This window comes from Zophobas morio, unplaced genomic scaffold (assembly GCF_036711695.1).
Source record: "Zophobas morio isolate AGI-343-1 ecotype UQ-CSIRO unplaced genomic scaffold, CSIRO_AGI_Zmor_V1 ptg000020l, whole genome shotgun sequence".
In the NCBI taxonomy this organism is placed as follows: Eukaryota; Metazoa; Arthropoda; class Insecta; order Coleoptera; family Tenebrionidae; genus Zophobas; species Zophobas morio.
In genome coordinates this window covers 498,458-525,291 of record NW_026972125.1, presented here as the reverse complement: position 1 = coordinate 525,291, position 26,834 = coordinate 498,458, and the positions used below count along the sequence as shown (strand labels likewise).

Genomic DNA, 26,834 nt, shown 5'->3' with positions numbered 1-26,834 from the left:
AATGGACTTTGACATCTTGGTAAAATACCAAGCTTGATCTAGTTATTATCGAACAACAACCCAAAGTTTGTCTGTTTTCCCCTTCAGAAATTTGATGACGTCATTTCAAAAAAATTAAGCAAATGTTTATTAGGCGTAAAAAATCTTGTCTGAGGGCAACTTTTGTTTTTATTTTGATTATTAATTTTGTCTCTTGTCATTTATTATACAGGACGTACAAAAAGTGGTCAATAAATAAATTGCTTTATTAAGTTGAAAACGGCTAATCATTTTTTTATGTCGAGATAAAATAAAAACAAAGATATAGCGAAAAAATTGCCATTCATTTAAAATCTGCATACTGAACTTCTTTCAATTTTTAGTAAAACACTAACATTGATGTAGTGGTTACAAAATATTAAGGAAATTTAATTTATTTATCTCTTTCGAATATTGATGACGTCGATTCAAAATTTATTAGAGAAATCTCGCTTAAAATTTAAATTGTGATATACACTATTTTCTGTGGAATAGTGGGATTACCCATGTTTTTAACCCAAAGAAAAATGTAAAAGAAATTTTATAGGTTGTCTTAGGACTTATATAATGGACTTTGACATCTTGGTAAAATACCAAGCTTGATCTAGTTATTATAGAACAACAACCCAAAGTTTGTCTGTTTTCCCCTTCAGAAATTTGATGACGTCATTTCAAAAAAATTAAGCAAATGTATATTAGGCGTAAAAAATCTAGTCTGAGGTCAACTTTTGTTTTTATTTTGATTATTAATTTTGTCCTTTGTTATTTAGTATACAGGATGTTCAAAAGTGGTCAATAAATAAATTGCGTTATTAAGTTGAAAACCACTAATCATTTTTGTATGTCGAGATAAAATAAAAATAAAGATATAGTGGAAAAATTGCGATTCATCTAAAATCTAGATACTGAACTTCTTTCAAATTTTTAGTAAAACACTAACATTGATGTAGTGGTTACAGAATATTAAGGAAATTTAATTTATTCATCTCTTTCGAATATTGATGACGTCGATTCAAAATTTATTAGAGAAATCTCGCTTAAAATTTAAATTTTGATATACACTTTTTTGTGTGGAATAGTGGGATTACCCATGTTTTTAACCCAAAGAAAAATGTAAAAGAAATTTTATAGGTTGTCTTAGAACTTATATAATGGACTTTGACATCTTGGTAAAATACCAAGCTTGATCTAGTTATTATAGAACAACAAGCCAAAGTTTGTCTGTTTTCCCCTTCAGAAATTTGATGACGTCATTTCAAAAAAATTAAGCAAATGTATATTAGGCGTAAAAAATCTAGTCTGAGGTCAACTTTTGTTTTTATTTTGATTATTAATTTTGTCGTTGGTCATTTATTATACAGGATGTTCAAAAAGTGGTCAATAAATAAATTGTTTATTAAGTTGAAAATGGCTAATCGTTTTTTTTATGTCGAGATAAAATAAAAATAAAGATATAGTGAAAAAAATGCCATTCATTTAAAATCTGGATACTGAACTTCTTTCAATTTTTAGTAAAACACTAACATTGATGTAGTGGTTACAGAATATTAAGGAAATTTAATTTATTCATCTCTTTCGTATATTGATGACGTCGATTCAAAATTCATTAGAGAAATCTCGCTTAAAATTTAAATTGTGATATACACTTTTTTCTGTGGAATAGTGAGATTACCCATCTTTTTAACCCAAAGAAAAATGTAAAAGAAATTTTATAGGTTGTCTTAGAACTTATATAATGGACTTTAACATCTTGGTAAAATACCAAGCTTGATCTAGTTATTATAGAACAACAACCCAAAGTTTGTCTGTTTTCCCCTTCAGAAATTTGATGACGTCATTTAAAACAAATATTAAACTGTTTATTGAAAATAGAACAAATATTGTCTGAAATCCACTTCCATTTCTACTTTGATAATTAATTTTTGTCCTTTGGAATTTCATATCTACGATCGCTAAAAAGTGATTAACAAAATCATTTGTTAATTAATTTGAAAACGGCTATTTAATTTATTTTTATTTTTTTATTTCTAGAAAATATAAAAATGAAGCTGTTAAAATGAAAAAACACTATTTATCCAAAAAAGACTATATACTGAACTTCTTTAAAATTTTTATTACGACACTAACATTGAAGAAGTGGTTCCAGAATATTAAGGGTATTTCATTGATTCATCTCTTCCTAGTATTGATGACGTGAATTCGAAATTTGTTAGCCAAATCTCGCTTAAAATTTAAGTGTGACATACTCTGTTTTTCTGTGTTTTAATAGTGGAATTACGCAAGTTTTTAACCCAAAGAAAAATATAAAACGAAATTTTATAAGCTGTCTTAGAACTTCTATGACCGATTTGGACATCTTGATAAGTTACCAAGCTTGATCTAGTTTTTACAGACAACGACCAAAGTTTGTCTGTTTGCCCCTTCGGAAACTTGGTGACGTCATTAAAAAAAAATATTAAGGAACTGTTTATTGAAAGTAGAACAAAGATTGTCTGAAATCCACTTCCATTTCTATTTTGATAATTAATTTTTGTTCTTTGGAATTTCATATCTAGGATCGCTAAAAAGTGATTAACAAAATCATTTGTTAATTAATTTGAAAACGACTATTTTATTTATTGTTTTTTTTTATTTCTACAAAATATAAAAATGAAGCTGTTAAAATGAAAAAACACTTTTTATCCAAAAAAGACTATATACTGAACTTCTTTAAAATTTTTATTACGACACTAACATTGAAGAAGAGGTTCCAGAATATTAAGGGAATTTCATTGATTCATCTCTTCCTAGTATTGATGATGTGAATTCGAAATTTGTTAGCCAAATCTCCCTTAAAATTTAAGTGTGACATACTCTGTTTTTCTGTGTTTTAATAGTGGAATTACGCAAGTTTTTAACCCAAAGAAAAATATAAAACGAAATTTTATAAGTTGTCTTAGAACTGCTATGACGGATTTGGACATCTTGGTAAGCTACCAAGCTTGATCTAGTTTTTAGAGAACAACGACCAAAGTTTGTCTGTTTTGCCTTTCGGAAATTTGGTGACGTCATTTAAAAAATATATTAAGGAACTGTTTATTAAAAGTAGAACAAATATTGTCTGAAATTCACTTCCATTTCTATTTTGATAATTAATTTTTGTCCTTTGGAATTTCATATCTAGGATTGCTAAAGTGTGATTAACAAAATCATTTGTTAATTAATTTGAAAACGGGTTTTTTATTTATTGTTTTTTTTTATTTCTAGAAAATATGAAAATGAAGCTGTTAAAATGAAACAACACTATTTATCCAAAAAAGACTATATACTGAACTACTTTAAAATTTTTATTAAGACACTAACATTGAAGATGTGGTTCCAGAAAGGGAATTTCATTGATTCATCTCTTCCTAGTATTGATGACGTGAATTCGAAATTTGTTAGCCAAATCTCGCTTAAAATTTTAAGTGTGACATACTCTGTTTTTCTGTGTTTTAATAGTGGAATTACGCAAGTTTTTAACCTAAAGAAAAAGATATAACGAAATTTTATAAGTTGTCTTAGAACTTCTATGACGGATTTGGACATCTTGGTAAGCTACCAAGCTTGATCTAGTTTTTACAGAACAACGACCAAAGTTTGTCTGTTTTGCCCTTCGGAATCTTGGTGACGTCATTTAAAAAAAATATTAAGTAACTGTTTATTAAAAGTAGAACAAATATTGTCTGAAATTCACTTCCATTTCTATTTTGATAATTAATTTTTGTCCTTTGGAATTTGATGCCTAGGATCGCTAAAAAGTGATTAACAAAATCATTTGTTAATTAATTTGAAAACGGCTATTTTCTTTATTGTTTTTTTTTATTTCTAGAAAATATAAAAATGAAGCTGTGAAAATGAAAAAACACTATTTATCCAAAAAAGACTATATACTGAACTTCTTTAAAATTTTTATTAAGACACTAACATTGAAGAAGTGGTTCCAGAATATTAAGGGAATTTCATTGATTCATCTCTTCCTAGTATTGACGACGTGAATTCGAAATTTGTTAGCCAAATCTCGCTTAAAATTTAAGTGTGACATACTTTGTTTTTGTGTGTTTTAATAGTGGAATTACGCAAGTTTTTAACCCAAAGAAAAATATAAAACGAAATTTTATAAGTTGTCTTAGAACTTCTATGACGGATTTGGACATCTTGGTAAGCTACCAAGCTTGATCTAGTTATAACAGAACAACGACCAAAGTTTGTCTGTTTTCCCCTTCGGAAACTTGGTGACGTCATTAAAAAAAATATTAAGGAACTGTTTATTAAAAGTAGAACAAATATTGTCTGAAATCCACTTAAATTTCTATTTTGATAGTTAATTTTTGTTCTTTAGAATTTCATTTCCAGGATGGCCAAAAAGTGGCTGATTTTTTTTTTTTTTAGAAAATTATTTGACAAAATTAAAAAACACCGTTTATCTAATAAACTACATTAAGTAAATTTTATTTATTCATCTCATCTAAAAAATTAATGACGTCACTTTAAAATTTTATTGACTAAATTGTGCTTGAAATATATACAATAATACTTCTTTATCAGCGATTTAGTAATTCACCCATATTTTTAGTACCACGCATGTGGGTAGTGTGAATAATATTATTATAATAAAATTTTATGGTTTATCTTAGAAAGTACGTAACGCATTCCTTTGAAATCTTGGTAGTTTAATGGGTTGTATGAATAGACTTTAATAAATGTTTTTCCTTTCATTAGAAAAAGACATGTACATGGTAGAACAAAAGGACCATTTTAGTTAAAAAAAAAGTGATGTGGTACCAGTAATGTCGTACCATTATACCATTTGAGATTTTTTCGGCATCGTTGTTCTGGTCATTTGTAAAATTCCTCTCCGAGCATGAATCAGATAAATAGGCGAAGACTTGTGAAAAGATTTTCTAAAATAATTCCATCGAAAAAACCGCCCAGTACCTGCAGGCATTCATTAATCCCAGTGTCGAACAGGAAGCAAAAAGTATGTAATTTGGTGTCGGCCATATCGGGCGCCAACGGTCGTGGAATTGGTTTGTTTTTCCTTCGGACCGAGTCACGTCCGTCTACTCCGACCATATAATAACAATACTATCCAAACTGTGGGTTATTTTTGGTAAATGAGGCGTTGAACAAGATAATAACCACCCAACAGCGTAATCGGGCTTTACGTATTTTCGGCCCGTCCCCGTGAGATATCTTCCCAATAATTCGAAAAACGTTGACCCCAGATCCTGGCCTGTTTGCATAGCCGAACGCAGACTCCAGTCGTCGAAACAAACAATAAACAGGAAAAAAGGCCTGCTAAACACATGGCTTGAATTTTAACGATTGTTATCTGGGTGATCTTTAAGTGGCCGTCACGAGATCCACGTTATGTCATACCTGCAAGACTCCGTGAAGGCTGCAGGAAGCGGGTTTACTCCAATTACCGGCTGGTGGAGAAAAAATCGAACAGGCGATAATTTGGACCATTTATGTGGTGGTCGCACGAGTAGGGACACCGCGGTGGCGGGCTTTGACTAGACCTGATTCGCTTTGATGGGTTGACGTTTGGAGTGATCAGCGGTCAGAGGTTATGAAAATAGACGAGGTGTAGGAGGAAATGTCATTAAAATTGACGAGACATCAAACTAAAATACTCGGATTCTTTCTAAAACTTGCTCTGACAAGATTGGGTGTTTTCTCGTGGTGGATTAATGGGTTTGAATGTGAACTTGTGTCTTAAAATAAAATTTCGTCGAGTTGAAAAAATTGAGTGAAGATTTAGCGGATTTGTAATACGACAAATTGGCAGTTGATTAAAGCCTGCTGTTAGTACACCAGGTTTTTTAAATAAATTCACACGAGAGAAAGAAACATTGTGTGGAAACAAACCGTGTATTTGTCAAATCGCCCAGAAATACTAACTCTGGACATGACCCAAACCGTTCACGAGTTACATAAATGATGTACCTAGTTAGGTTCTTTAAATAGGTGTCATAAAGGTGGAATTTCGACAAAAAAAATTGTTCTGGCGCTTTCCTATTTTAATTTTTTGGTTTGCAATTTTTCGTTTCGATATTTTATTTTCTTAATTTTTTCAATTATGTATTTGATTTTTCCATTTTATATTTTTTTGTTTTGTTTTTTCAGTTTTAATTTTATCAATTTTGCGTTTCTACAGTTTTTCGATTAACAGTTTTTCAATTTTTCATTTTTTTGTTCCTTCAATTTTTAAATTTTGCAAATTTTCGATATGCAGCTTCTCGTTTAGGGCTTTTGTTTATTTTTGCAATTTTTGGGTTTTCCAATGAACTGATTTTTTAATTTTTCATTTCTTCAGTTTTTGACGTGCAATTTTTCTAGTTTTCGTTTTAAATTTTCATGATTTTTCCATTTTTCAGTTACTGGATTTTAAAACGTTTTTTTTTAATTTTTCATTCCTCAGTTTTCATTTCTTTAAATTTTCGATTTGCTATATGCAGTTTCAAGTTTTCATTTAAAATGTTTTCAGTTTTTCGATTTTCCAACTTTTGGATGTTTTTTCGTAATTTGTCGTTTCCTCAATTTTTCGATTTTTCGAAGTTCTAATTTTATAAAAAAAAATTTAAATGTGAACTTTTTCAGTTTTTGGATTTTTCAATTTTAGATTTTCTAATTTTTCGTTTCTTCAATTTTGGATTTTTCATTTTCTGGATTTTTCAATTTTCGTCTTTAATTTTTTGATTTGCAGTCTTTCCTTTGGATTTTTATTTTCCCTATTTTTTTAATTTTTCAGCTCTTCAGTGTTTCGAATTGATATATTTTTTCTGTGAAATTTTTCAATTTTAGGATTTTGCAATTTATTTCGACTTGCAAGTTTTCGGTTTTCAGTTTTTTGATTTTCAATTTTTCGATTTTTTCAACTTTTAGATTTTTAACTTTTTCGTTTCTTCAATTTTCATTTTAAGTATTTAAATTTTTTTCATTTTTTCGATTTTACGATTTTATAGTTCTTCCACGGTCATTTTTCGATTTTTAATTTGGCCATTTTTCGATTTTTTATTTTCCAATTGTTCGCTTTTTTATTTTTCAATTTTTCGATTTCCAATTTTTCGTTTGGGTTTTTTATTTTCTTTATTTCTTCAATTTTTCGGTTTTGTTTTTTCAATTTCAATTTTTTGATTTGCAATTTTTTGTGTTGGTTTTTTGATTTTCGTTATTTTTTCAATTTTTCGGTTTTTCAATGTACTGATTTTATTTTTTTTTATTTTTATCAATGTGAAATTTTTCGGTTTGTGAATTTTCCAATTTTTCGATTTCCTAACTTATAGATTTTTACAAATTTTTCTTCGATTCAAAATTTTTCAAATTCCATTTTTCTATTTTTCGTTTCTAAAATTTTTTATTTTTCTTGTTTCCATTTTAAATGTATAATAATTATTTTTAAAATATTTCCCTTTTTCAATTCTACGATTTTTATAATTTTTCACTTTTTTTCAATTTCAATTTTTCGATTTGCAATTTTTCGTTTGGGTTTTTTATTTTCTTTATTTCTTCAATTTTTCGGCTTTCCAGTGTCCTGATTTTATATATTTTTTCGCTGTGAAATTTTTCAATTTTTGGATTTTTCAATATTTCGACTTCCAAGTTTTCGATTTTCAGTTTTTCGATTTTTCAAATTTTTAGGTTTTTATTTTCATAATTTCTCAGTTTTTTATTTCTTCAATTTTTCATTTGCAATGTTTCCAATTTTTATTTTAAGTATTTAATTTTAAAATTTGTTCACTTTTTCAATTTTGCGATTTTAGAGTTCTTCCACTTTTCAATTTTTTTAATTCTTCAAGTTTTTCATTTCTTCCAATTTTTCGTTTCGATTTTTCATTTTGTTAATTCTACAATTTATAATTTTTTGTTGTTTTTTTATTTATTTATAATAGTTTTTTTATTTTCTTTATTTTTCGGTTTTTCAATTTTGGATTTTTTTTCAACGTGAAAGTTTTAATGTTTTGGATTTTTACATTATTCAGTTTTGAATTTTTAATTTTTCATGTTTTCGTTTTTTCAATTTTTGAGTTGCAATTTCTAATTTTTCCAGTTTTCATTTAAAGTATGTGAGTAATAATAATTAAAAAAAATGTTTCACTTTCAGTTTTATTATTTCAGAATTTTTCGTTTTTTCAATAATTGGATTTTAAAACTTTTTCATTTATTTGATGTTTCAACTTTTCGATTTTTCAACTTTTAGATTTTTTAGTTTTTCGTTTTTTTCTATTTTGGGTTTTTCACTTTCATAACTTTTTTCAGGTTTTTGGTTTTTCAAGTTTCTGGTTTTTCAGTTTTTCATTTCTTCAAATTTTCGTTTCGGTTTTTCATTTTGATTATTTTACAATTTTTCTATTTTTTCGATTTTAGAATGTTTTTCAATTTATACCTTTTTGGTTTTTTATTTATTTATATTTGTTTTTTTAAATTTTCTTTATTTTTCGGTTTTTCAATTTTGGATTTTTTTCAACGTGAAATGCTTTGGATTTTTAAATTATTTAGTTTTGAATTTTCTATTTTTTCAAGTTTAGTTTTTTCAGTGTCATGCTTTTTCAGTTTTTCGTTTTTTCAATTTTTGAGTTGCAATTTCTAATTTTTCCAGTTTTCATTCTAAGTATGTGACAGTAATAATTATAAAAAAAATGTTTCACTTTTTCAGTTTTATTATTTCAGCATTTTTCGTTTTTTCAATTATTGGATTTTAAAACTTTTTCATTTATTTGACTTCTCAACTTTTCGATTTTTCGTTTTTTCAACTTTTAGATTTTTTAGTTCTTCGTTTTTTCAATTTCAGGTTTTTCACTTTCATAATTTTTTAATTTTTCGGTATTTAATTTTTCAAGTTTTTGGTTTTTCAGTTTTTCATTTCTTCAAATTTTCGTTTCGGTTTTTCATTTTGTTTATTTTACAATTTTTCCATTTTTCCGATTTTAGAATGTTTTTCAATTTATACCTTTTTGGTTTTTTATTTATTTATATTTGTTTTTTTAATTTTCTTTATTTGAACTTTCTAATTTTTCAAGTTTAGTTTTTTCAGTTTCATGATTTTTCAGTTTTTCATTTTTTCAATTTTTGAGTTGCAATTTCTAATTTTTTCAGTTTTCATATTATGTGACAGTAATAATTATAAAAAACAATGTTTCACTTTTTCAGTTTTATTATTTCAGAATTTTTCGTTTTTTCAATTATTGGATTTTAAAACTTTTTCATGTAACTGACTTTTCAACTTTTAGATTTTTTATTTTTTCGTTTTTTTTCAGTTTCAGGTCTTTCACTTTCATAATTTTTTAATTTTTCGATTTTTAATTTTTCAGGTTTTTGGTTTTTCAGTTTTTCATTCTTCAAATTTTTCGTTTCGGTTTTTCATTTTGTTTATTTTACAATTTTTCCATTTTTCAGTGTTCCGATTTTATAATTATTGTTTTTTCAATTCCAACTCTTCGATTTACAGTTTTTGTTTTTGTATTTTATTTATTTTTCGGTGTTTCAATTTTAGGTTGTTTTTAATTTTTCAACTTGCGGTTTTTTATTCTTCGTTTTTTCAATTTTAGGTTTTTCGGTTTCATGATTTTTCAGTTTTGTTCTTTCAATTTTTGAGTTTCAATTTTCAATTTTTCCAGTTTTCATTTAAAGTATGTAAAATATATAAATAAAAAAATGTTTCACTTTTTCAATTTTATTAATTCAAAATTTTTCCTTTTTTCAATTATTGGATTTTAAAACTTTTTCATTTATTGGAGTTTTCAATTTTTCGATTTTTAATTTTTCAATTTTTCAACTTCGCATAAAAATGTAAAAATTGCTGAATTGTATAATTAAAAATCACAAATGAAAAAACGAAAAGATATAAAATGAAAACCTTGAAAAATAGAAAAATCGAAATATTAAAAATTACAGAAATTGTAAAATAATTTGAAATCCAAAAATTGAAAAACTGAAAAATTGTATAAAAGAAAAATTATAAAATCGAAAGGAACATTGAAAAAATAAAGGAAATGAAAAAGCGGGGAAAATGAAAAATCAGTCAAAAATACAAAAAATTGAGGAAACGAAAAATTGAAAAATTGGAAAATCAAAAATTGAGAAACTAAAAAATCGAAAAATGAAAAATTGGTTTATCGAATAATTGAGAAACTTTTGTGATGACGTCATCAATTTTTTGCGAGGGGATAAACGAATTTCATTTCGTGAGGTTTCGCAAAGTAAAGAGTGATTTTTAGTGACTTCCATTTTCGGCCCACTTTAGTTCGTTATTAATTTATACCCAGCTTCCATATTAATATTAACCGTTTTATGTTCTCGTTTTGGAGTGTACAATTTGATCGTTCATTTTTAAGAGTCATCGAATCCAAATGAAACGTTCAAGTTTCTAAATTACTGTAATTACGTTTCAGTTCTGTGTATTTATTCCAACTTCTTCCATTCATCTGAATTCGTTTAAGTCGAGCAGTGAACTTGATTAAAAAAAATATATATACAGCGGAAGACACAGTCCGTGCTTTCCAAAATAAACCAAAAATCAGTCGCGTTCGAAGCCATTCATCGCGGTGCCTCTACCGTCCTCTCAGACTCCGGCCGCGGACGTGCGGGGAACGCTGGTAACGTCGGCTGCGACCTTCAACCGCTCGCCTCAGCCTCGGACCGACTGACCAACTCTTCGCCAGCTCGCACAATACGTATTCAGCCCGAGTCTCCGGTTTCCTAATTAATTATTGTTGATGGCTTTTGAGCACCGAGAGAAGTATTGTCGAGTCGAGATTTACGAGAATGCGATGGACGTCTCTGTTCTGCGAGCTTTTTTAGGCGCTACATAAAAGATCCCATTTCTTAGGCCGAGACCATAAACCGTTTTTGTTCTACCTTGGCTGTAAATCGGAGATGCTGAGGAAAAGTCGACTCCCCTGCGTGTCGGCAAGGCAAATATGACACTGGCGCATAAATCCTGTCGTGGATCTAATCTCCACATCTGGTCCTTATTTGTAAATACGGAGAGCAATTACTCGGGCTATAACGGATGAGGTCTTCGGAAACGTTTTCGGTCTCCTGGGAGCGACGTGTTTGTGGGTCGGGGACGGGATTTGGGAGAAATTTCGGGTGTCGACGGTGATTAATGACCTGGGTTACTTGTTGCAGGCAAGGTGGAGCCCGTGCCCCACACCTCTTCGTTCAACATGGGATATCTGGTGTCCCCCTACAGCTACCCCAACGGAGCGGCTGGCCCCATACCCGTGTCAATGGTAAGTCGTTAAGGCTTTTTTTCCAGTGAAACGTAGCAAGCGCACGAGATACAGTTGGTACGGCCAAAAAGTAAACATGCACTTTCTCTTCGATGAGTGGAACAACCATAAATACTCTGGATTGCTCGACTGGAAGGAACAAAGTTTCTATGAATTAGGCGACATCATTAACGACGCCCCATTTGCTAAGCTCTTGTTTTTTTCGGATAAGCAACCTAAAAGCAGGCAAACGTTGTAAATCCTCACTATTTTAATTCTGAGATTTGATGTCAAGCGAGAGATTGAGAGAGCGAAATTAAGTTTCTAGATTAATTTTACACTGCAGAATTCATGTCCACATCAGTTCTTGAATATTATTTAGATTTGAACCGGAATTGCGTTTCATTCCAGATCTCAAAAAATATTTTTCGAGTTTACGGATTCATCATTTCAAAACGGTTTGAGATACGAGTTTCTGGTTTGTACCATTCGATTCCTTGGAGTTTTCTAGTACAACGAGTATTTTTTTGTGCTAGATAAGTTTGGCGTTTGTGTTTGAGACGCTAATAAATCAGAGCATGTTATTTTTCTATAGGGGAAAAAAAAACACGAATAAAAAAATCAGGAAGCTCCGCTGAGCAATTATGAATTCGGATTCATATTCAGAAGGCTCAAATTAGTGAGTGCAGCAACTTTCAGGAATCTCTGTTATCGAATAAGAAATCAGTACTACTTGCCACAATCACCAGATATTTCACGAAAAAATAAATGTTTTCTAATTTGTCTCAAATTGAGTTTCTAGACTAATTTTGACCAGAAGAAATCATTTCTGCCATCAGTTGTTGAGTATTAATTCGTTTTTAATCGGAATTTCGTTTCATTCTGTATCTCAAAAAATATGTTTCGTGTTTATGGCCTCTTCATTTCAAAACGATGCAAGGTATCGAGTTCTGGTTTGTACCATTCGATTCCTTGAGGTTTTCTAGTCACAACGAATAACTTTTTGTGTCGGATTAGTTTGGCGTTTACATTTGACACACTGATAAAGCAGACGATGTCATTTTTCTGAAGGTAACATAATTTAAAAAATTCAAACAAATTCAGGAACCTATGATGATCAATTTTGAAGTCGGATTCATATTTAGGATGCTTAAATTAATAAGTGTAGCAAATTTCAGAAATTTTCGTTATCGAATAAGAAATTAGTACTACTTATCACAACCGCGAAATTTTATGTCAGATGAGATACTTCAATAAAAAATGGTTTTCCAGTTTGCTTGGAATTGAGTTCCCAGAGTAATTTTACACTGCAGAATTCATGTCTACATTAGTTCTTGAATATTATTTAGATTTGAACTGGAATTGCATTTCATTCCAAGTTTCAAAAAATATTTTTCGAGTTTACGGATTCATCATTTCAAAACGGTTTGAGATACGAGTTTCTGGTTTGTACCATTCGATTCCTTGGAGTTTTCTAGTACAACGAGTATTTTTTTTTTGCTAGATAAGTTTGGCGTTTGTGTTTGAGACGCTAATAAATCAGAGGATGTTATTTTTCTATAGCAAAAAAAACACGAATAAAAAAATCAGGAAGCTCCGCTGAGCAATTATGAATTCGGATTCATATTCAGAAGGCTCTAATTAGTGAGTGCAGCAACTTTCAGGAATCTCTGTTATCGAATAAGAAATCAGTACCACTTACCACAATCACCAGATATTTCACGAAAAAATAAATGTTTTCTAATTTGTCTCAAATTGAGTTTCTAGACTAATTTTGACCAGAAGAAATCATTTCTGCCATCAGTTGTTGAGTATTAATTCGTTTTTAATCGGAATTTCGTTTCATTCTGTATCTCAAAAAATATGTTTCGTGTTTATGGCCTCTTCATTTCAAAACGATGCAAGGTATCGAGTTCTGGTTTGTACCATTCGATTCCTTGAGGTTTTCTAGTCACAACGAATAACTTTTTGTGTCGGATTAGTTTGGCGTTTACATTTGACACACTGATAAAGCAGACGATGTCATTTTTCTGAAGGTAACATAATTTAAAAAATTCAAACAAATTCAGGAACCTATGATGATCAATTTTGAAGTCGGATTCATATTTAGGATGCTTAAATTAATAAGTGTAGCAAATTTCAGAAATTTTCGTTATCGAATAAGAAATTAGTACTACTTATCACAACCGCGAAATTTTGTGTCAGATGAGATACTTCATAAAAAATGGTTTTCCAGTTTGCTTGGAATTGAGTTCCCAGAGTAATTTTACACTGCAGAATTCATGTCTACATTAGTTCTTGAATATTATTTAGATTTGAACTGGAATTGCATTTCATTCCAAGTTTCAAAAAATATTTTTCGAGTTTACGGATTCATCATTTCAAAACGGTTCGAGACACGAGTTTCTGGTTCGTACCATTCGATTCCTTGGAGTTTTCTAGTCACAACGAATAACTTTTAGTGTCAGATAAATCTGGTGTTTGTGCTTGAGACGCTGATAAAGCAGACGATGTAATTTTTTTGAAGCTAACATAATATAAAAAAAAAATCAAAAAAATCCAGGAACCTCTGCAAATCAATTTTTAAGTCGGATTCATACTGAGGATGCCTAAATTAATAAGTGCAGTAAATTTCAGAAATCTCCGTTATCGAATAAGAAATTAGTACTCTAGTACTACTCACAAAGCCCGGGCGGGCCGGACAAATGACCTACTCTTCTAAGAAAAAGTATTAGCCCCGCCCACCCACTCTTTATTTTCTTAGAATAGGTCATCTGCCAAAATCAATTTTATTTTGTCAAGTATGAGTCTGATTTTTGCAGATGACATATCCTCTAAGAAAATAAGGGTGGGTGGGCGGGGCTAGTACTTGTCAAGATAAGACTGATTTTGGCAGATGACGGGTCTTCTAAGAAAATAAAAGGTGGGAGGGCGGGGCTAGTAATTGTCAAGATGAGACTGATTTTGGTAAATGACATATCCTTTAAGAAAGTAAGGGTGAGTGGGCGTGCCTAGTACTTGCTAGATAAGATTGATTTTGGCATATGACTTATTGTTCTCAGAAAATAAAGGCTAGTTGGGCGGAGCTAGTACTTGCCAAATAACCTACCCTCTAACAAAAAAAAAGGCGGGTAGGCCGGCTTAATATTTGCCAAAATAAGACTCGTTTTGGCAAATGACCTACTCTTCCAGGAAAAGATACTAGCCCCGCCCACCCACCCTTTATTTTCTTAGACTAGGTCATCTGCCAAAATCAATCTTATCTTGTCAAGTATGAGACTGCTTTTTGCAAATGACATATCCTTTAAGAAAATAAGGGTGGGTGGGCGGGGCTAGTACTTTTCAAGATAAGACTGATTTTGGCAAATGACCCACTCTTCTAAGAAAATAATGGGTGGGTGGGCGGGGCTAATACTTGTCAAGATAAGACTGATTTTGGTAAATGACATATCCTCTAAGAAAATAAGGGTGGGCAGGCGGGCCTAGTACTTGCTAGTAATATTGATTTTGGCAGATGATTTATTGTTCTAAAAAAATAAAGTTTGGGTGGGCAGAGCTAGTACTTTCCAAATAACCTACCCTGTAATAAAATAAAAGGCGGGTAGGCCGGGCTAATATTTGCCGAAATAAGACTCATTTTGGCAAATGACTTACTCTCCACTATAACATAAATATGTATATGTACTTGTCATATCAAAGTTGGCTTTTTCCTTATCAAGACAATAATTGTAGTCTAAATGATCCAAAATTTGGGAGGAAGCATTAAAAGAAGTTTTCATTTAACACAAATTCAGTCTACATAATATAATAATATAACTGAGTGGACTTTTTTAAATCACGACTTTATATTTTTTTTTACTTGGATATTCTTAATTATTAAAGAATTAATAGAAAATTAGCGATTTATTCTGTTGGACCCACAAAACTAACTTTTTAGTTATAAAATTTGATTTTGTAATTTTGGTCTCATTTTATTTTATTTTGGACGGTGACTGTTATTTTGAGAATTTTTAGTAACTACAGGAGCATGTTATTTTATAAAATTCTAAAAGATTATTCAACAAAATTGTCCTAATTTTTTGAGGGGAGCGTAGACGAAAACAATTGATTAACAATAAAACAAAAATCTGGATGTTTAGGGTAAAAATTGATAAAAATTTGGAACGATCTTATAATACAATATATCATGATTCTTACACCCTCGATCCACAACATTTATTCCTTTTCATATGGATTTTTTTTCAAAAAAACGTATATAAAAAAAAAATTATAGCCTACACTATTTCTGCGTTTGTGTTAAAATGCACTCTCTAGCTACGATTTAAGTGAAGTGAACAAACATTTTTTTTCTGTTATTATCAACAGTTTAATTACTAAATTGTCGTAATCAGTTTGATAGTTCTAATTATTTTAATGCTATTAAAAAAATTTTAATATTTTTAATAGCCCCCGTATAAGAACCAGTTGGTTTGTACAATCGCACGCAAATGTTTTGAGCCTATGGGCGGATCGTTTTTGCCCGCCCTCACCGAAGAAGGCGGTCCAAATCCTTCAAGGGCAGAATTTGTAGGTAGGTTCAAACTACAACGAAATTCACATTTTACCCTATAAAATTTTATTGACAATAACGGGACGGACAGTAGTTATATATACATTTGGTAAGAAATATTTATGGCTCACACCAGTTCTCTGGAATTTCTCGGAGAAGATTTAGCAGGTAGTTGTTCCCATAAAATAATGGTCATTTTCGTGCTATTTTTGTTAACTGATATGTTTTTCATAAATGTCGCAAAATTATTAAATTTGTCTAATCATCCCCACCAATAATGTGATGACGTCACTTCAAATTTATGCATAGTAAATGGGTTTTAAATTGTATACAGTAACATAGTCCTACACATGTAGTTTATGACTCCGTGTTGAGTTTTTATCCGAAACGTCCAGATTTTTGGAAAAAAAATCAAAGTTATAAAACAATATTTTGCAATTTAATTTTGAATTTGCAAAATCGAATACTTTGAAATCTTGCAGATGTTTTAAAATCATGATAAACATGATACATTTTTAATTAAAATATATTTGCTTATCCCCTCTAAAAAATTTTTGACGTCACCTCAAAATTTTGCAGAAAAAATCCTATCTTAAATGTACAAAATATGATGAGTTTTATACTTGTGATTTATCACTGCATTAATATTTTTTAGATTTGGTTATACAGGTGTCTCAAAAAGTTAATGACTGAGTCAATTTATTTTATTGAAGAAATCAAGAATAGCAAAACTGAATACTTTGAAATATTCTAGATGTTTTGAAGTTTTTGTAAGCATGGTAACTTTTTCGAAAATTTGATTAATCAAATATGCGCAAAATCAAAAATCGGAAAAACTGAAATTCACTAATGCAAAAAACAGAAAATCGAAAAATACAAATCGTAAAAATCGAAAATCTAAAAATGGCTAATCAAAAAATCGAAAATTCAATGAATCAAATGCCTAGGTCGATCGAAAAGTGGAAATTCACAAACCTCAATAATCGAAAAATGGAAAATTGAAATTCGAAAAATCGGAAAGTAACAAAATTGAAATCTAACAGTTGAGAATGAAAAATTTGAAACCGAAAATTCTAAAAATCGACAATGGTCAAATTGAAAATCGCAAAATTTAAATTGAAAAATTGAACATAGAAAAATCGATGAATTGAAAAATCGAAAATTCGACTACTCAAATTTTCTAAAAATCGAAAAATCATAAAACTGAAAAATCCAAAATTCTAATCGTCGAAAGTTTGAAAACTGAAAATCGAAAATTCTGAAAAGCGGAAAATAGAATATCGAAAAATTTAAAAGAAAGAAACTTGAAGTCTAAAAACCGAAGAATGGAAAAATTAAAAATCAAAAATTCGAAAAATCAGAACGAAAAAATTCAAAGATTTAAAAAGAAAATCGAAAAATCAAAAATCTGAAAATTGAAACTCGAAAATTTGGAAAATGGAAAAGTTGATTTGCAATTTTTCTTGTTTCCATTTTAAATGTGTAAATTATTTCTAAAATATTTCCATTTTTCAATTCTACGATTGTTACAATTTTTCAAGTTTTTTCAATTTCAATTTTTCGATTTGCAATTTTTCGTTTGAGTTTTTTATTTTCTTTATTTCTTCAATTTTTCGGCTTTCGAGTGTTCTGATTTTATATGTTTTTTCGCTGTGAAATTTTTCAATTTTTCGATTTGCAAGTTTTGGTTTTCAGTTTTTCGATTTTTCAACTTTTTAGGTTTTTCATTTTCGTAATTTTTTTACTTTTTCAATTTTTCGTTTCGGTTTCTCATTTTGTTTATTTTACAATTTTTCCATTTTTCAATGTTCCGACGTTGGAATTTTTTGTTTTTTCAATTTTGAATTTTTTTTCAACGTGAAATTATTCAAGTTTTGGATTTTTAAATGATTCGGTTTTCAATTTTTCATCTTTTCAAATTTTAGGTTTTTTTTCGTTTTTTCAATTTTAGTTTTTCAGTTTCATGATTTTTCAATTTTTTCAATTATTGTATTTTAAAACTTTTTCAACTTTTCGATTTTTCAATTTTTTGTTTCTCACCTCAAAATTTTGCAGAATAAATCCTATCTTAAATGTATAAAATATGATGAGTTTTATACTTGTGATTTATCACTGCATTAATATTTTTTAGATTTGGTTATACAGGGTGTCTCAAAAAAGTTAATGACTGAGTCAATTTATTTTATTGAAGAAATCAAGAATAGCAAAACTGAATACTTTGAAATATTGTAGATGTTTTGAAGTTTTTGTAAGCATGGTAACTTTTTCGAAAATTTGATTAATCAAATATGCGCAAAATCAAAAATCGGAAAAACTGAAATTCACTAATGCAAAAAACAGAAAATCGAAAAATACAAATCGTAAAAATCGAAGATCTAAAAATGGCTAATCAAAAAATCGAAAATTCAATGAATCAAATACCTAGGTCGATCGAAAAGTGGAAATTCACAAACCTCAAAAATCGAAAAATCGAAAATTGAAAAACGGGAAAACCAAAAAATCGAAAAGTCAAAAATTTGTAATATTGAAAATTAAAAAAATCAAAAACAAAAAAAAATCGGAAATTAAAATAATCAAAATATATAAAGTAAAAAAAATTGCAAACCCTAAAAACTGAAACGAACAGAAAAATCGAAAAAGCAAAAAATTGGAAAAACAAAAATTCGAAAAAGTGGAAAATCGAAAATCTGAATAAAGAAACTTGGAAATTCTGAAAATTGGAAAATCGAAAACCAAAAAATCGGAAAGTAACAAAATTGAAATCCAACAGTTGAGAACGAAAAAATTGAAAAACCGAAAATTCTAAAAATCGACAATGGACAAATTGAAAATCGCAAAATTTAAATTGAAAAATTGAACATGGAAAAATCGATGAATTGAAAAATCGAAAATTCGACTACTCAAATTTTCTAAAAATCGAAAAATCATAAAACTGAAAAATCCAAAATTCTAATCATCGAAAGTCTGAAAACTGAAAATCGAAAATTCTGAAAAGCGGAAAATAGAATATCGAAAAATTTAAAAGAAAGAAAATTGAAGTCTAAAAACCGAGGAATGGAAAAATTAAAAATCAAAAATTCGAAAAATCAGAACCGAAAAATTCAAAGATTTAAAAAGAAAATCGAAAGGTAAAAAAATTGAAGTCTAAAAGCTGAAAAATGGAAAACTGAACAATCGAAAATTCGAAAATCAAATATCGAAAAATCGAAAATTTGATAAATCAGATATGCGAAAAACATAAAATCTGAAAATACAAAACTGGAAAATCATAAATCTAAAAATGGAAAAACCGAAAATCGAAAATTCAATGAATCTAATACGTAGTTCGATCGAAAAACTGGAAATTCACAAATCTGAAGAATCGAAAATTTGCAAGATTGAAGAACCGAGAATTGAAAAATCAAAAAACCGAAAAATGGAAAAATGAAAAATCGAAAAATAGGAAAACCGAAAATTCGAAAATTCATAATATTGAAAACTCTAAAAGTCGACAATTCAAAAATCAAAAACTGGAAAGTAAAATAATCGAAAAATCGAAAAGTAAACAAATTGCAAAGCCCAAAAACTGACGAACAGAAAAATCGAAAAATCGTAAAATCAAAAGGTGGAAAATCGAAAACTGGAATTTGAAAAATCGAAGATTGGAAAATCGAAAAATCGAAAATCGGAATATCGATAATCGACAAATTATAAAACCGAAAAATCGAAAAATTAAAAAATCGGAAATCGGAAATCGAAAAATGAAACAAAAACGTAAATTCAAAAATCGAATAATTCGAAACTAAAATAATAGAAAAGTGGAAAAGTAAAAATTGCAGTCTCAAAACTGACGAACAGGACAATCGAAAAATAAAAAAAAATCGAAAAATATCTAAACATGGAAAGTCGAAAAATCGGAAAATGGAAAAACCGAAAAATTGAAAATCGAAAATTCGATGAAACAAATACTCGAAAAAGCGAAAAGTAAAAAAATTACAAGGCCTAAAAATTGAAAAATCAAAAAATCCAAAAAATGAAAATCGAAAAAACGACGATCGAAAAAAAAATCAAAAAATCGAAAAGTGGAAAATTGGAAAGTAACAAAATTGAAATCTAAAAGCTGCAATTTGCAGAACCATAAAAACTGAAACAAACAGAAAAATCGAAAAGCCACAAAAGCGGAAAAACCAAAATCGTAAAATCAGAAAATGGAAAATCGAATAATGGAAAGTTGAAAAATCGAAGGTCGAAAAATAAAACAACCGGAAAATCGAAAAATTTTATGATTAATGGAAAATCGAAAAATCGAGAATAGAAGAATTAAAAAACCGGAAAATTGAAAAATCGGAAATCGAAGAATTAAAAACGTAAAATCCAGAATTCAAAAATCAAAAAAATCGGAAAGTAAAATATATTCGAAAAATGCAAAAAAATTGCAAAGTCTAAAAACTGACGAACAGAAAAATCAAAAAATCTAAAAACGGAAAGACGAAAAATCGAAAATTGAAAGAATGGCAACTTAAAAAATCGAAACATCGAAAAATCAAAAAAACGAAAAATTAGAAAATCGAAAAACGAAAAAACTGAAAACTCGAAAAATCAAAATACCGCAAATTTGAAAAATCAGAAAATTAGAAAGTACTAAAAACTCTGAAATACAAAGATCTTCTTTGTACGAGTAATAAAATGTTTGTCAAGTTAGGTGATTTTATTGGCTCTTTTCCTTTGAATTCTTGTTTGTGTTTACAATCGACGTGTCCATCACGTCTCATTAAATATGCGCTTCCCAGGGCCACTTTCCCCTACCTGCAGCTTACACCTGCCGATTTATGGCAGCCTCTCCCATCCCTCTTTTCTCCCGAAGAGATTTGTGTTCTGAAATCTGAAAGCGCTGTCTGTTCCTGACAACCGCCAAAAGCTCATTGCTCCCAAAGCACTTGCTAATCCAGCAATTAAAAATCCGTTCTATACACGGATTAAAACATCACCAGCACCAACTTGCACACGACTACAGAAGCCTGCAGCTCCACAATTAATTATTATTATTGCTTATTAGTCAGTATTAACTTCCCGCATAACTGTCAGCTTTTTATCGTCCCAGCCCGATCCCGATTAACGATCCTCGTCCGTAATACGCACTTATCCCCGGTATTTTTATTTCCTATAAATTACCTCGCCGTAAAAGGGCATAATCGCCAATCCGACAACGCCAGAATCGCCTCGATTATTCTAAACCAAGCGAGTCCTCCCTCGAATTCGGTAGGTTTTGGGTTACGGTCCGTGGAGCATCAAGCGAATAAATTTCGGAGGTAATCATAACTTGTATCAACGCAACAGGTTCATTGTTGAACTAATTTATGGTTTATATGTAACGCCACTATTAATGGCCAACATTCAGAAATTTATAGTCGCATTATACGGAACCAAAAACCAGAAAACGACTCGTCTGCGCCTCGAGACGGCTCATTATGGAGTTTGGAAGCGAGAAGTGACGGTCCGTCTGCGGGTTTCGATCAGATAATTAATTTTGATGTGTGTTGTTGTTTCAGACCGTTAAAAAAACAAAAGTTATGTGTACGGCGCTGGAGATGCTAGGACTTGATTATATTTTAATTGCGAAGTTTCGGTTTCGACTACAATCGGTTCTGGTTGCGGAATCGTGACGTAAGCGTGCGAGTGGAACCCACTATAGCGTACGCAACGAAACAATCGCGTGTGATGAAATTTCTGCGTTGTGTTGCGTTGCGTTACGGGTGCATTTTACATCACGGACGAATATCTTCCCGGTTGCATAATTTATTGCCGAATACATTAAATTTTATTTAAAATTGTACGAATTTACATTTCGCTTTACGGCTGTAGCCCTACCTTAAAATGCCAATAAAACTATGTTTCAACTCCAATATTTCAGCAATTTTATAGTAAACAGATTTCAACATCTGTTCTTATTAGTGGTGGGCGGCGTACATTGCTCAGGAAGTACATTCACGTCAATACTCTTTAATTATTTATTAATACCTTTAATAACTCGGGTTTATTGCAATTTATTTATACTAGTCGCAACCTCGCGAGTTTCCACTGCTTTTACAAAAACTTTATTTAATTTGCGCTGGCACTCATGCAAAACGAAAAAGGCATTATTTCCGTTACGTTTACGAGTTTACGATTACGGTTGCGATTGTGGACACGAACCACAGGATTGTCGTTAATGCGCGCCCAGAAATGATAATCACGTGGAATGAGTGGGATTTCGACCAATTACTTCCCCTTCTAAATTAATATGATACTCTTTATATTGGTTTTGTACATGCCTATAAAAACCTGACACATGTTAAAATGTGTACGTAGATTCTAAAACAACAGATACAACCAAACAAAATCCGGTTTCTTTGAAAAATTATTAAAAAAAAAATGTGATTTTATTTGAATTTTTCTTGTTTCTTCAGTTTTTCGATTTCAATTTTTCGAGTTTTCTAGTTTAAATTTTACAGTTTTGCAATTTTCCAACTTTTGAATTTTTTGTAATGTTTGGATTTTACAATTTTTTATTTCTTCAATTTTTCAAATTGCGATTTTTCAATTTTTTAAAATCCTTCAATTTTTCAGTTGTTTAATTGTCCGTTTCTTCAAATTGTCGATCTGAAAATTTTCGTTTCGGTTTATTTTCTCCATTTTTACAATTTTTCGATTTTTCAAGGGCCCGATTTCCTAATTTTTAATGTTTTTGTATTTTGAGTTTCTGCAATTTTTGATTTGGAATTTTTCTTTTTTTTTCAATTTTACGATATGCAACCCCTGGGGTTTCATTTTAAAATTTCTAACTTTTGGAGGTTTTAATTTTTCAATTTTTCCATTTTTCATATCTTCAATTTTTCGTGGCGGTTTTTCATTTTCTTCATTTCTTTTTTCAATGTGAAATTTTTCAATTTTTGGATTTGCAAGTTTTCGGCTTGCAATTGTTCGATTTCTCTTTTTTTAAGGTTTCAGTTTTTAATTTTTTCAGTATTTTAATTTTTCGTTTCTTCAAAATTTTCGATTTTAATTTTCTTCATTTTTACAATTATTCAATTTTTCAAAGTTCAGGTTTTATAATTTTTTAATTTTTCAATTTTCGGCTTAGATTTTTCTATTTGGATTTTCATTTTTTTTATTTCTTCAATTTTACGATATGCAACTCTTCGGGTTTTCATTTAATACATTTTTCAGTTTTTCGATTTTCCAACTTTTGGATATTTCAATTATTTTTTAATTTTTCAATGAATGTCTTCAATTTTTCGTATCGGTTTTTCATTTTTTTTATTTTTTTGCTGTTTTTCAAAGTTGATTTTGAAACATTTTTGTTTCTTTTTCAATGTGAAACATTTAATTCAATTTTTGTATTTGTAATTTTTCGGTTTTCGATTTTTCTATTTTTTTCAAGGTTTCGATTTTATAATTTTTGTTTATTCAATTTTTCGTTTCTTCAGTGTTTCGATTTGCGATTTTGCGGTTTTTCGATCTAAAATTTCTCGAGTTTACAATTTTAAATTTTTCGATTTTTCAGTTCTTCAATTTTCCCTTTCTTCAAATTTTAGATTTGAAATTTTTCGTTTTGGTTTGATTTCTTCACTTCTAGAATTTTTCGATTTTTCCGATTTCAAAATTTTTGTTTCTTCAATTTTTGATTTCTTCATTTTTACGATATGCAACTCAATGGGGTTTCATTTTAAAATTTCTAACTTTTGGATGTTTCAATTTTTCCATTTTTCATCTTTACAATTTTTCGTTTCGGATTTTCATTTTCTTCATTTCTTCCATTTAATATTTTTCTTTTTTTAATGTGAAATTTTTCAATTTTTGGATTTGCAAGTTTTCGATTTTCAATTGTTCAATTTTTCTTTTTTTTAAGGTTCCGATTTTATGATTTTTTGATTTTTCAATTTCCGGCTTCAATTTTTCGATTTGGATTTTCATTTTTTTTATTTCTTCAATTTTACGATATTCAACTCTTCGGGTTTTCATTTAATACATTTTTCAGTTTTTCGATTTTCCAACTTTTGGATATTTCAATAATTTTTTAATTTTTCAATAAACGTCTTCAATTTTTCGTTTCGATTTTTCATTTCCTTTATTTTTTCGAGTTCACGGTTTTCAATGTTGATCTTAATAGTTCTCTTTTTTTTTTGAATGTGAAATCTTTCCATTTTTTGATTTGCAATTTTTCGGTTTTCAATTTTTCGATTTTTCTGTTTTTGCAAGATTTTGTTCTAATAATTTTTTAATTTTTCAATTTTAATTTTTGCGTTTCTTCATTTGTTTCGATTGGCGATTTTTCAATTTTCTTATGCAATTTTTCGATCTAAAATTTTTTTATTTTTAATTTTTCAATTCTTCGGTTCTTGAATTTTTCGTTTCTTCAGTTCTTGAATTTTCCGTTTCTTCAAAATTTTCGGGTTGCAGTTTTTCGTTTAGGTTTTTTTATTTTCTTCACTTTTACAATTTATCAAGGTTCCGATTTTATAATTGTTTGTTTTTTCAATTTTAGGTTTCTTCAATTTTTCGATTTTCAATTTTTCATTTTTTTTCATTTCTTCAATTTTACGATAATATGCATTCTTCAAGTTTTCATTTTGAAATTTTTTCTGTTTTCCGATTTTCCAACTGGATGTTTCAATTTTTAGTTTTTGAATTTTTTCATTTTTCAATTTTTCACGTTTTCAGTTTTTTATTTCGGTTTTTCATTTTCTTAATTTTTTCGAATTTACGGTTTTTCAATGATTTTAAAATTTTTTATTTATTTATTTTTCTTTCTTTCATGGTGAAATTTTTGAAATTTTGGATTTGCAATTTTTCGGTTTTCAATTTTCGATTTTTCTGTTTTTTTCAAGGTTTCGATTTTATAATTTCTGTTTTTTTCGATTCTTCAGTGTTTCGATTTGCGATTTTTCAATTCTTCATTTTTTTACATCCTCAATTTTTTTCCTTTTTTCAAAGTGAATTTTTCAATTTTTGGATTTGTAATTTTTCGGTTTTCAATTTTTCATGTCTTCAATTTTTCGTTTCGGTTTTTCATTTTCTTTGATTTTTCGATTTTCAGTTTTTCCTTTTCAATGTCGATTTTAATATTTTTCCTTTTTTCAATTTCAAGTGAATTTTTCAATTTTTGGATTTGTAATTTTTCGGTTTTTCAACTTTTAAATATTTTAATTTTCCGTTTTTATGTTCTTCAGTTTCATGGTTTTTCAATTATTCCCTTTTTGAATTTTTGAATTGCAATTTTTCTAGTTTTCATTTTAAATATACACATAATGATAATAACTTTAAAATCTTTAACTATTTCAATTTCACAATTTTAGAATTTTTCCACTTTTCAATTGGTGGATTTTAGAACTTTTCATTTTTCAATTAGTGGATTTTAAAACTATTTATCTCGATATTTAGTTTTTCACTGTTTCAATTTTTCGTTTATCTCAGTTCTTCCATTTGCAATTTTTCGTGTTTTCATTTTTTCGATTTTTATTTTTTCAATTTTTGATTTTTCAACTTTTCGAAGAAAAAAAATGGAAAAATTGAAAAATTGTGAAATTGTAAATCAAAAATGAAAAAAGGAAAAGTATACAATGAAAACTATGAAAAATATAAAAATTGGAAATCCAGAACTTGAAAAATCGAACAAAGGAAAAATAAAAAACACTCAATACGGATTCATAGACCAGAAGGCCAACCGTTTCTTATTTTATAAAATAAAAAAAAACATATTACAAATTTTGGAGTTAACGTCATGCTATTAGTGGTGGGGATGATTAGCCAAATTTTGGTCAGCATGCTCTTTGCCCATTCAAAAAGAAATAACAAGTGTCAAAAAAAAATCCGGTTGACGTAATTTTTCATAGACTTTTTCTTTATTTCTTCAATTTTTCGATTTTTCCATGTTCGGATTTTAGAGTTTCTCCAAATTATTAGATTTTGAAACTCATCATTTATTCGATTTTTCAGTTTTTCGATTTTTCGATTTTTTCCTATATTTTATTTCTTCGATTTTACAACTTTTCGAATAAAAAAAGGAAAAATTGCAAAATTATGAAACTGAAAAATTAAAAAATGAATAAACAAAAAAGTACAAAACGAAAACTTCGGAAAGACTAAAAATTCGTTTTTTCAATTTTTCGTTTGCATTTTTTTAGTTTTCAGTTTAAATAATTATAATTTTTAAAATTTGTCAGTTTTTTAATTTTACGATTTTAGAATTTTTACATTTTTCAGTGACAGGATTTTAAAACTTTTTCGTTTATTTTATTTTTTTCGATATTTTAGTTTGTCGATTTTCCAACTTTTCGAACAAAACAATTAACAAATTGCAAAATTGAAAAATCAAAAATGAAAACGAAAAAGTACAAAATGAAAACATTGAAAAATCCAAAAATTCGTTTTTTCAAGTTTATTTTTTTCAATTTTTCTAGTTTTCATTTTAAATGTGTAATAATATAGTTTATAAAATTTGCGTCATTTTTTTAATTTTACGATTTCACAATTTTTTGATGTGCAATTTCAAGAGTTTTCAATTTCTGATTTATCAGTTTTTCATTTCTTTACTTTTTCGATTTGCAGTTTTTCGTTTCGATTTTTTATTTTCTTTATTTCTTCAATTTTTCGGTTTTTCCATGTTAGGATTTTAGAATTTTCGCAAATTATTGGATTTTGAAACTTTTCATTTATTCAATTTTTCGATATTCCACGTTTTAGATTTCGATTTTTTTAGTTTTTCGATTTTTCGACTTTTCGAATAAAACAATTAACAAATTGCAAAATTGAAAAGTCAAAAATAAAAAACGAAAAAGTACAAAATGAAAACATTAAAAAATCCAAAAATTCTTTTCTGCAAGTTTATTTTTTTCAATTTTTCTAGTTTTCATTTTAAATGTGTAATAATATAATTTTTAAAATTTGTGTCATTTTTTTAATTTTACGATTTCACAATTTTTTGATGTGCAATTTCAAGAGTTTTCAATTTCTGATTTTTCAGTTTTTCATTTTTTTAGTTTTTCGGTTTGCAATTTTTCGTTTCGGTTTTT

At 28.7% G+C, this 26,834-nt stretch overlaps 1 protein-coding gene across 6 annotated transcripts in view; it reads left to right on the top strand.

Annotated features, from left to right (window-relative positions):
• The window catches only part of Pan (pangolin), a 378,050-nt gene that overhangs the window by 26,678 nt on the left and 324,538 nt on the right, over positions 1-26,834 (top strand). For all 6 annotated transcript variants that reach the window (XM_064059352.1, XM_064059351.1, XM_064059356.1 and 3 more), the window contains exon 3: positions 11,173-11,276. In XM_064059352.1, coding sequence (XP_063915422.1) covers positions 11,173-11,276 — 104 coding nt within the window. The remainder of the gene's footprint in view (positions 1-11,172; positions 11,277-26,834) is intronic.